This window comes from Choloepus didactylus, chromosome 3 (assembly GCF_015220235.1).
Source record: "Choloepus didactylus isolate mChoDid1 chromosome 3, mChoDid1.pri, whole genome shotgun sequence".
Lineage (NCBI taxonomy): Eukaryota > Metazoa > Chordata > Mammalia > Pilosa > Megalonychidae > Choloepus > Choloepus didactylus.
The window spans coordinates 112,492,225-112,504,387 of NC_051309.1; the positions used below are offsets into that span (position 1 = coordinate 112,492,225).

Below are 12,163 nucleotides of genomic sequence, written 5' to 3' on the forward strand. Positions count from 1 at the left end.
TAGAGTATGGTCACAGAGAATAGGGATGGCGGGTGGATAACAGAAAAATGAAAATTTCTGTAGCTATTATAGCAAAAGAAAGATTAGGAATAAAAAGTTAAGAGGACATTGTCCCTGCTATCCTTTAACAATTTAAATCCAGAAAGTATGCCTATATTTTCAAAGCAAAATCCTGATAGTCAACAAGACGGGAGAAGAACTGAATATACCCTGACTGCCCCACTAGGAAACCATAAATATCACACAAAGTTATGATTTCAGAACTACTAAATACATATTTATTGAACACTTAAGGTACTAAAAAACAGCTTTTCATTTTGTTAAATGAGGTTTTATTAATTTATGTATTGTGCTTTGAAATTGTCTAAGTAATATGTGGTTAGCTTAACATTAATAAAAATGTATACATGAAATGGATACATGGCAAGACTGGAAATTTCCTTCAATAACTTTATTCTTTACATAATATATAAATAAATAAAACAATTGAATTCCTAAAATATTACTGAATTCAAGAAGAAAAGACTGCTACTGCCATTCTAAGTAACTGAAATGCATTATCAGTTTTCTGTGCCTTAATCTTCCAATTCTAGTTTAAAGTGAAAATTGAATGTGAAATTAAGTTGGACTGTGACATCATTGCCAGGGATAGACACATAAAGTGGCAAACACGGTGATGTTCAAATGAGGAAAAATGGCCCTCCAGAAAAGCAACAGAGGGAGTCTATTGAGTTTTGCACTCGGGCACATCTTTTCCTGAAGAGGCGTGCCAAGGAACAGGCTGAGAATCCACATTCTTGGCTCCTGCAGTTTGTTCCTCTGAGAAAGAAAAAAAAAATGATTCTATTAAAAAAAAATGCACAAAACCCAAGCACAACTGGAAACAGAAAGAATGTTAAGACGAGAGATATGGGAGGGATGAAAAATGGCAATGTGGTCATTAACATCATTGTTTTTGATAAATAAAAGTTTATTTCACTTTATCAGAGCTTATGACGTTTATCCCCATTCTTTCTTTAATGAACTATTTTTAGTTCATTAAATTAAATAGGTAATTAAAGAAAAAAAATCGTAAGTCAAATTTAATAAAGTGGTTGTCAGAATGAAAAACTGTTCGTGTCAGAAAAATCATAGTATACATAAAACCAAGAAGAAATAAAATTTTATTTGGAGTCATCAATTTGAGATTCAAAGTGAATCAAACATGGACCAATTTAGTATGATTTTCTTTTGCCCTACTTTAAGGGGAAATAAGTTAGATGCTAAACAAATTGTATATGGAATTCAGTCATCTTTGGAAAACTTTAGTTCTTTAAAAACATGTTCAGCAGCATCTACTTAACAGCATAACTGGTTTTGGTAATTATCTTCATTTGTTGGTTTTTACTTTTAATCATAAAAGGTAATCTAAATTATCTTTTATAATTAAAAGTAAAAATCAACATTAAATTTTTTTTAGATTAACATTCTTACTAATTCAAGCTGGGACTCGGTTCTTTAATTCTGAATTGGTCTTCCAACCAATCTTTTTATTTATTTCACCTAAAAATAGCACCAATTCACCAACTGTGTGTGTATATATGTGTATATGTGGGGGGGGGGGGGCAGAGGGGTTTGAGTATACAGCAAAAGTTCCATGTAAGTGTCAAGGCAATGGAAGGTACTTAAATGTTTGTTAAATACTATTCAATGAAAAGAATAGTTCAAACATTTTTTCTAAATGGTTTTATGCTTTATTATATCCCTAAAAGCACTTTAAGACTGCCAAGTTGGTCTAATTTTGATGTGTAGTCAATAAGACCAGATGGATTTCCTTTCAGTCACCAAGTAGAGCTCTCATAAACCCCAGAACCTTTGCTCAAGGCTTTAAATGATTTGAAGCTGCCTTTTGTAGTGTACAATTTCGTTGCTTTAGAGTTCTACAACTGCATAATGGGTATTTCTAATGGGTGGACTTACTGTCACAAAGGGATCTGGCTGAATAGTTTTATTTAAACAGTCCCGAGCATGGGATTATGCACACCTGGCACATAATAAATGCCACATGGTGAGAAAGACTACAAGAAATGTGATGTTAACAGGGTTTTTCCTGTACCTCTGTGGACAGCACCCCTGCAGAGAAGGGTGTGTGTGATCCTTGATACCTCCCTACTTCTTCCCACCACATCCAACCAGGCACCTAGCGCTGCAGATTTTACTCCCAATCTGTCCAATCTGTCCACTTCTCTCCATCTCTACTGCACCTACCTGAGTCCAAGCTACTATCATGCCTTACTTAGGCAAATGCAATAAACTCTTGCTCCTACTATTTATTTGTTGGTTACCTTATGGCTGAGTCAATGCTTTCAAAATTTAAAATTCATCAAGTTCCCCTGCCCACTGCTTAAAATCTTTCAAACGTTTCCTCTAGATACTCTCAGAATAAAGCAAAACTTCCTTTATACAATCTACAAAGTCTCACACATTGGGCTCTCATCTTCCTCTTTGGCCTCACTGACTTTGCCCACAAAAACCTGTGTTCACTGTACTCTGGCCATACCACATTTGTTTGCGCCTTCCTTCCTATTGCTGTATTTGCCTGGAAGGCTTTACCTTCCCCTCTTTGTTGAGCTAACTCTTATTTAACCTTTAGATCTCAGTTTACTTCCTCAAGGAAGATTTCCCCAATATTCCTAAAACAAATACCTATTCTGACTGGATAGACTTTTATGTCCACTTTTTTCTGGACAGCTTGACTAATGACTGTATCTCCCAGTGGACTTTAAGTTCTTTGAAGCCAGGGACCATGTCTGGTTTTGCTTATCAACGTACCATCAGTGTCTAATATATGACACATAGTAGGAGCTCAAAAATATTTGTTGACTGGATAAATTTGTAAGTAAATAATGCAAGTCTATGACGTGGCTTGTGGTAAAATGAAAAGAATGCCATTGGAAATGCTGACTCATTGAATTGATAAGTAAATTTTTCAGAAAAAACAGTTTTCTGAAAATTTTTCAAATTTTTCAGAAATTTTTCTGAAAAATTTTCAGAAAAACAAATTTCAGAAAAATTTTCAGAAAAACAAATTTTTCAGAAAAAACAGTTTTTGTTTATAACTGTTTTTGTTTTTGTTTATAACAGTTTTTGTTTATAACTGTTTTTGTTTATAACTGTTTTTGTATATAACTGTTTTTGTTTATAACTGTTTTTGTTTATAAGGTAGTGCCCTGAGAGAGTTGCTTGTCTATCTTAGGGGAGAGCTTAGGGTTTAAGTGACAGAATAAAGAATTCACTTGGGAAAAAGTGATTGCACTCCAGTGCTGTGCTTTGGTGAAAATAACCTTCTCACACAGAGAGCAAATGAAGCCTGGAACCACAGTTTGCTCAACTAAGTCTTCCCTTGTTTAAGCTTGCCCTTTGGGGCCACATGTTAAATTTTAACCCTTATTCCTCTATTTCTAAGGAACCAGTATGTTTACCTACCTGGGCAAAGGCCCAAGCCTGAGTTATCAAAATAGCGAACTGGATTAGCTACTGGCAAAGACTTTGAACGGCTATCAAAAAACCAGGATTTTGGTGATTCCTTTGGCACAGGATCTTGTAAATTCCATTCCTTGCACTGAGAAGGTGTCGTTTGTCTTTTTCTAGAAGCTGTTCCAGTCACTTTAGGAGACTTTGGAGAATTCTCACAAGTAACTTCTTTGTGAGCCTCTCTTTTAAGGGTTCTTTCCTTCCATGTTTTGACCTCTTTGGAAAGATGCTGATTGTTGCTTAGATGTAGAAGGGGAAAAAACAGTAAGACTGCTCAATTCTGAAATATATTCACATTTACATTTTAATTTCAACTTAATGCTTCCTGTTTGGACTATTTCCACAGTTCAGAAAATGAAACAGTTCTATAATAATTAAATAGCAGCAGTAAATCCCCATGACCATGGAGTCTTGAAAAGAAAGCTCAGAGAATAACAATAAGCGTTCAGATGAATCAATGATAGCATCATCCAGAGTGGTTTATCTATTGATAACTTTGCTGTGATAATTCCATAAATTAATCTTTTGGACAAATGAATCTTTGATGTACCTTTGTTATTTTTAAAGAAATATTATGCTGTGCTTTTCTAGATTAGATAGTTACTTACAGTCTTTCTTATAGGAAATGCCACCAACATTCATTCAGTTTCTCTAGAGAGAAACCTGGGAAGCAATGCTGGAGTCTTATCTCTCATTCACGAGTCAGCCAAGTCTGTTGACGTCACCTCATAACTATCTCTTAAACTCATCTCCTTATTCCCATAATCATCTTTTGCCTAGACTATCAAAAATAACTTTCCTAAATTGAGTTCCCCAATAACACTCTAGCAGTCAAAGATGACATCTGATCTCATTCGGTACCTTCTTAAAATCCTCTGGTGGCTTCGCATTATATTTAGGATACCATCCAGACTTCCTAATGATGGCCAAGAAGGCCCTGTGAAATCTGGATCCAGTTACCTCTGCACCTCATCTTGAACCAAACTCTGTCTCATTCTCTATGCTCTGACCACATGAATGTCTTTCAGTCTCAGCAGTCTCAGCAACTGGTTACCCTTCCTGACTCAAAGCTTTCACTTGTGCCCTTCCTTCAGACTGGAAGGTTTACCCCTCTCTCTTTTCATCTAGCCTCACTCCTACGCATTTTTCAGATCCACCCTTATATTAGTCTTTTGACAATTCCCTTCCCCCACAAACACCTAAATAATGTTAGATCCCTCTGTTATACCTCTCATGTCTATTTGCTTGTTTTTTTTTTAAATAGCTCTCACTGCAAATATCTATTTATTTAATGGTTTGTATAATGTGTTTAATGCCCATTTTTTCCTTTTGTTTTACATCAATAGAGTGCTTGGCACAATGACTGCAGTCTTCCATGGTGGTAGACACCAAATAATTAAATTTGTTTGAATTGTCTATTCAGTAAAAGTAAATAGGCTATGATAATGGATTTAAGAGATTCAAAGGATTTACTCTCCATATACCTGTGACTTGGGTATATGGACTGTGGTATATTTAAGCTGTCCCCTCAAAATACTTTACTTCCTGGTTCTTGGCTAAGTTAAAGATAAATCAATTACTGGATAGCAGACTCTGAACAGAGCTAACATATTCGTATTCCTTTTAAAAAAGACATTTATTACATGAAGAGCTCTAAAAATTACTTTTCCCATAATGAGTGAAAGGTTTTCAGCCACAAAAAAAATACGTATGCACATAAACCAACCCTCCACATATACAACCATAAGCATATCATCTGTATCACGTAAACAGATCTTACCTTAACAGTTCATTATGTTGCTTTATTAGCTGTTCATTTTTCTGCTTTAACTTAGAAATTTCCTTTTCTAGCCTTATATGTTCACTTTTCAAAATGAGAGCTTTTGTGCTTTGTACAATGCCACTGCCACCCCCACAGGTTAAGGGTTTATTTGAAGGCTGAGATTCATGGCATTCTGATACTACTGTGGGGAGGCAAATACACAAACAGGTGATAATTTTAATTGTTTCCAAAGTTCAAAATAAATCTATTTTTTTCCACCCTCAATTTGAGTACCACAATCCAGGTCACTGAATCTTTCACCATGACTGCAGCAATAGCAACCCTCCCAACAGGGCCGATCTTCATTGATCTCTCCTTTACATCAGAGGGATCACCTGGAGGGCTTGCTACACTACAATGTGTAGGGTCCACTCCAGTTATTCAGTGCATTACAAGTATTCAACACACACCTGTTAACTAAATAAACCTCAGAATAATAGTAAAGCATATATTAAGAAAGCATTCTTTACTGTGTGTGTAAAAGTAATATAAGGAACTGTATTCCATAAATTGTAGATAAAGTTGCATAAAAATGTGAGGTGCTTGTAACATGGAATAATCCACTAGGGCAAGAAAGAAGCTCCTGACAATCATGGAAGGGATGCGGTGGGAAAAGGGGATATTCAAGGTCCATTTTTAAAAATTTGTTTGAACTCTGGTATAATATGCACCTGGAAGTCAATAACAAATATAGAGTGACTATACTAACCCTTCTCTAATAATAAGAATCCTTATATTTTATCTCTTGACATTTTCCAGATAGGAGCTGCAAATATCTGTCACAGATACTAGGGATGTTCAAGCTAGAATAGGTACTAGATAGGTAACCATCTCTAATTGTTTTTTTTTTTTTTAAAGAAGCAGACAATAATACATGCAAGTATCTTACATTTGCTTGGCGTTTAGAATTTTTAATGTGCTTTCACATGCATCTTTTTGTTCGATTATTCAAAGCATGTAAGCTAGAAGGTCAGGTATTGTCACCTCAATTTTACATAGTTATTAGTGAGGGTAGTCAGTCTAGAGCCCAGGCCCCGACTGCTAGTCCAGTGCTTGTTACAATACACAAAACTGCTTCCTTGTATATTCAGCATTTTCTCTTTTCAAATGAAATGTTAGAGACAGAAACATGGACAAAAGGTACAGCATGAGCAATGCATTAGCAGAAATCTGAACATGTGACCTGAAAACTGCATCTAAGAATAATTTCAGAGTTTTACAAGCAAGCATCAATTTGATATCTTCAGTATCAAGAACAATTAAGATTTATAATTACTTATTTGTACTGTGAACTGATTATAATTTAGTAGTTACATACAGTTAAAATCTGTTAAGAAATGTGTTTCTATTTTAAGAGGGAAGGGTACTTCTACCTTGATACTTAAGTCATTCTTCTATAGGACTGAAGATATGTATCTTCACTAATAAGTACAGATCAGCTAATGAAAACATACAAATTCACATTTTTTTCAAGAATCTATACTGGATAAACAGTTGCTATTATAGTAAACCAACGAGATGTTACAGAATAAATATGATCCCAATGAATTCTTTTTAAAACTAGTTCTTTCCAAATTAATGGTTAACTAAAGTTTACTGTTGACTGTCATACAAATAATAGCAGTCTTCATAATGTGTAAATGTATTTAGAAGTAAAATGGAAAGAATCTGAAAATATTTGCATTTTCTACTCACTTGATGTATCTTGGGCCTGCTGATTTCTTCTAAGATTTTCTCTTAATAGTCTTATAACTTCTTTTTGATATTCCACGGTGGCTTTTATAGAAGTAATTCTAATAAGAACAATAATAAAAATATGTAAAAGGCAGTAACTAAGTTTTTAAAAAAGACTAAACAGAGCTGCTGTCAAGAATTTTTTAATAAGATACATCACAATGGCATAATATCAATAAGTAGCTACATGAGCCTGGTACAATAACATCCTCACATCAGAAGTATTCTGTTTGCTTTCAGGCAAACAGTTCATTTTTCTTATCATTAAGAAACTAGTTCTTTTTTTTTTATAAAATGTCTGGAGCTGTAATAGCTATTAATTAGGTATTGAACAAAATTATATTTGGAGGCACCATAAAAAAATTGGGCCATTACAATGAAGTCCTAGCAACATCTTTAAGGTACAATTACCAGTGCATGAAAGAGAAAAGTAGCCTCTGTTCTACATTGTCAGGGAAGTAAGCTCTGACTGCAACTCAAGTCTAAAGTGATACAGTCAAAGGTCAAATTCTGATCATTGCATTAGGCATTTATGAGCAATGATAACTTATAAGACTTTCTGCCTTTCTTTAGAGACTATGAAAATATCTGCTAACTCTATTCCATAAGTAAAATTGCTTTTTTATGATTAAGAACTTAATGGGCATAAATTTCTCTAAAACCAATACTGCTATCAATGGAAGGATGGTTAGACAGCATTAAGATTCAAAGTGCTACTTTATCTTTACTCCCAAGAGTATTAGCTAAAAGTTGGATTTCTAGCTGGAACATGTATTTGAAGATTTATTAAGGTAAATATGATAGAAATTTAGGAAGAATACAGAAGCCAAAAGAGGTTATAAGAAATCATGTAACACAAATCTCTCCTTTCATTGATTATGGATATGAGGACTAGAGAAATTACATATCTTGCTCAAGATGATGCATTGATAAATGGCAACATTATATTTCTAACTCAGTTTCTGACTCTCCATTTAATGTTATTTTTATTATGTCGTATCACAAAGAACTTTAGACATGTGCTATTATATTATAAACAAATCAATAAAAAAGAGCACGTGCTTTAGGGCCCTAGAAAGAAATATGATTTTCTATACAAAAACACAACAGGAAGAACAAATGAAATTAAGAGAACCAACCAATGCAAGTCTTAGTCAAGTGGCTAAAGACACACACACACATATAAGCACATATACGACTCAAAGATTCTTAATGTTCATGTTTCAGCATAAAAAGGTCATTTTAAAGCTATTTATGTATGACTGAGCAAGAATTATCCAAACACATAGTGTTATTAATTGATCAGAGTTGTGCTTATTTTAAAAACTTTGTATATGCAATAAGAATTTAATGAATTTAAAATCTGTAGAACTTGTATTTTTTTTTTTAAAGCAATAACAATATTTCCATAAGATATATTTTAAAAACTTAACTCTTGGTAAATGCACAACTCCTCTAATAAAAAAAAAATTAACTAATGGAAAGAAATTTGTAAAGTTCAGAGAGGAAATTTAAGCTACTAATGTAATATTCAATTTAAGTAAAACACATACTCCTTTTCAAACTCCTTGGCATTTTTAATCTTCTCTAGGTCTATTTTTACCAGTTTTGTTTTGAGATCTTCAATTTCTTCCTTGTAGGGCTCAGCTCCTAAAGCAACCTTGTCCTAATTTTTTTTGGAGAAAAGAAAAATAACAAAAATAACTATTAGTGCAGTTTCAATCCCAATGGATGGTGTATAATTGCCTTTGATCTGGTAGGACCATTTTAAAATATCAAACTCCAAATATATGAAAAGCAGAGAAGGTATCCATTTTAACCTTAAAATGAATAATAACCAGATATTTAATGTTAAATATATTTAAAACTAGTATATAATTAGAGAACATATGGATTTTATGTATTAAAACAAAATTCTTTTTCCATTAAAAAAGTGACAGATTTAAACAAAATGACAAAGAAAGGTTGAAAATAATGAAATGAGTGGGCAAAGATAAATCAGGAAAATTAAACAAAAAGATGCTGGAGCAGCAATATAAAATATAAAGCATTACATAGCATTATCAGGGATATTTTATATCAAAAGATGATTCACTCTTGTAATATAAATAATGCAGTCATTTCTTTAACCAGTATGTAATTTTAGTTGTATAAAACACCATTTAAAATTCCTGTGAGAGAAATCAAAATTGGAAATACCGATTTAGAAATGAATGATAACGAGAATTCTACATTTCAAACATATGGATGGCATGCGACCAAAGCTGTACTCACAGAATTAGTGATAGCTTTTAACATTTTATTAACAAATTACAGACTGCAAAATAAAGTTCTTATTTAATGCAAACTGTTTATACTTCCAGATGTATTTTAGATGGATTTAAGAAATTTCCATTGCTCCACAAGAAACGAAAGTTCTGTGGGAGTCTAATTTGAATAACAATAAATTTAGAAATTAATTTAGGAAAAACTGATGGTGGTACAGAATTAGGTTTCCCACCTAGGAAATGGCATGTCTCTTAAATTTAAATCCCATGTTCTCATATTATATATGTATGTATGTATGTGTGTGTGTGTGTATTTTTTTTAACAGTTTTGTTGTTCTATTCATATATGTGGACCTCAGTTTCCATTAGGGTTAGTCATTCGAGCATTTTACTTGGGATTTTGTTGCACCGTAAATGTTTTTTTTCTTTTATGATACAGGGCATCCGTAGAGTTCTAGTACAGTTTAAATGTTTAACAAATTCTCTGTTATTTGATATAATAAACAATTTATAAAGATACAACAGAGGAAATTTACTCAAGATTTAACCAAAAATTTTAATGATTCTTTTGTTCAAATTTCTTCTATTATATACAGCCAAAAGAAAGCAGGGGTAGCAATACTAATTTCAGATAAAATAGACTTGAAATCCAAGGATGTTATAAGAGACAAAGCAGGTCACTATATGCTAATAAAAGGGACAATTCACCAAGAAGAAGTAACAATCATAAATGTTTATGTACCCAATTAAGGCACTCCAAGGTATATGAGACAAATATTGGCAAAACTAAAGGAAGCAATAGATGTTTCCACAATAATTGTGGGAGACTTCAATATGACACTCTCTCCTATAGACAGGTCATCTAGACTGACGACCAATAAGTAAATTGAGAACTTAAATGATGAGATAAATTAATTAGACCTAGTGGAAAAATATAGAACATTACATTCCAAATTACAATATGCATTCTTCTCTTGTGCTCATGGAAATTTCTCCAGGACCGATCATATGCTGGGCATAAAATAAGCCTCAAAAAATTTAAAAAGATTAAAATTATTAAAACATATTCTCTGACCATAATGGAATACAACTAGAAGTTAATAACTATCAAAGAACCAGAACACTCACAAGTATCTGGAAGTTAAACAACACACTCCTAAACAATCAGTGGGTCAAAGAAGAAATTGCAAGAGAAATTGCTAAATATCTAGAGATGAATGAAAATGAGATCACAACATATCAAAATTTACAGATGCAGCAAAGGCAGTACTGAGAGGGAAATTTATAGCTCTAAGTGCATATACTAAAAAGGAAGAAAGAGCTAAAATCAAAGAACTAATGGAACAACTGAAGAAGCTAGAAAATGATCAGTAAACTAATCCTAAAGCAAGTAGAAGAAAAGAAATAACAAGGATTAAGAAAGAAAATAAATGATATGGAAAACAAAACAAAACAAAACAAAAATAGAGAATAAATAAAACCAAAAGCTGGTTCTTCGATAAGATCAACAAGATTGACAAACCCTTAGCTAGACTGACAAAGTCAGAAAGAGAGAAGACCCAAGTAAACAAAATAATAAATGAGAGAGGGGATATTACTACGGATCCTAAAGAAATAAAAAATATAAAAGGATACTATGAACAGCTCTATGCCAACAAACTAGGTAATTCAGAGGAAATGGATAATTTCCTGGTAACACACAAACGACCCAGACAGAATAAAGAAGAAACAGAATAACCCAACAGACCAGTCACAAGTAGAGATACAATTAGTTATCAAAAGCTTCCTACAAATATAACCCCAGGCCCAGATGGCTTCACAGGGGAATTCTACCAAACTTTCCAAAAAGAAATGACACAACTCCTACTCAAACTCTTTCAAAAAATTAAAGAAAATGGAACATTACCTAACTCATTTTATGAAGGGAACATCGCTCTAACACCAAAACCAGATAAAGATGCTACAGGAAAGGAAAACTACAGGCCAATTTCCCTAATGAATATAGATGCAAAAATTCTCAACAAAATACTTGCAAATTGAATTCAAAGACACAATAAAAATATTATACACCCTGACCAAGTGGGGTTCATTCCAGGCATGCAAGGATGGTTCAACCTAAGAAAATCAATCAACGTACTACAACAGATTAACAAATAAGAAGGGAAGAATCAAATGATCATCTCAATAGATGCTGAAAAAGCATTTGACAAAATCTAGCATCCTTTTATGATTAAAAACACTTCAAAAGTTAGGAATTGAAGGAAATTTCCTTAATATGATAAAGGGCATGTGTGAAAAACCCACAGCCAGTATAGTACTCAATGGTGAGAGAATGAAATCTTTCCTTCTAAGATCAGGAAACTAGACAAGGATGCCCATTGTCACCACTGTTATTCAACATTATGCTAGAAGTGCTAGCCAGAGCAATTCAGCAAGAAAAAGAAATAAATGGCATCCGAATTGGAAAGGAAGAAGCAAAACTCTCATTATTTGCAGATATGATTTTACACTTGGAAAACCCTGAGAAATCAATGACACACCTACTTGAGCTAAGAAACAAATTCAGCAACATGGTGGGATATAAGATTAATGCACATAAGTCAGCAATGTTTCTATACAGTAGGAATGACACTTAAGAAAAAAATTCCATTCTTAATAGCAACTAAAAAAAATTAAGTACCTAGGAATAAACTTAACCAAGGTTGTAAAAGACCTGCACATAGAAAATTACATAACTTTACTAAAAGAAATAGAAGGGGACCTAAACAGATGGAAAAATATTCCATGTTTATGGATAGGAAGGCTAAATATCATTAAGATATCAATT

General features: G+C 33.1%; 1 protein-coding gene across 4 annotated transcripts in view; it reads right to left on the minus strand.

Annotated features, from left to right (window-relative positions):
* Nucleotides 1–381: 381 nt before the first annotated feature.
* CENPE (centromere protein E) overlaps nucleotides 382–12,163 on the minus strand; it is an 89,948-nt gene continuing 78,166 nt past the window's right edge. For all 4 annotated transcript variants that reach the window (XM_037830374.1, XM_037830373.1, XM_037830372.1 and 1 more), the window contains 5 exons: nucleotides 8,623–8,735; nucleotides 7,031–7,128; nucleotides 5,294–5,477; nucleotides 3,466–3,752; nucleotides 382–819 (listed from right to left, as the gene is read on the minus strand). In XM_037830374.1, the coding sequence (XP_037686302.1) occupies nucleotides 725–819; nucleotides 3,466–3,752; nucleotides 5,294–5,477; nucleotides 7,031–7,128; nucleotides 8,623–8,735 (777 nt within the window). In that variant the 3' untranslated portion in view covers nucleotides 382–724. The remainder of the gene's footprint in view (nucleotides 820–3,465; nucleotides 3,753–5,293; nucleotides 5,478–7,030; nucleotides 7,129–8,622; nucleotides 8,736–12,163) is intronic.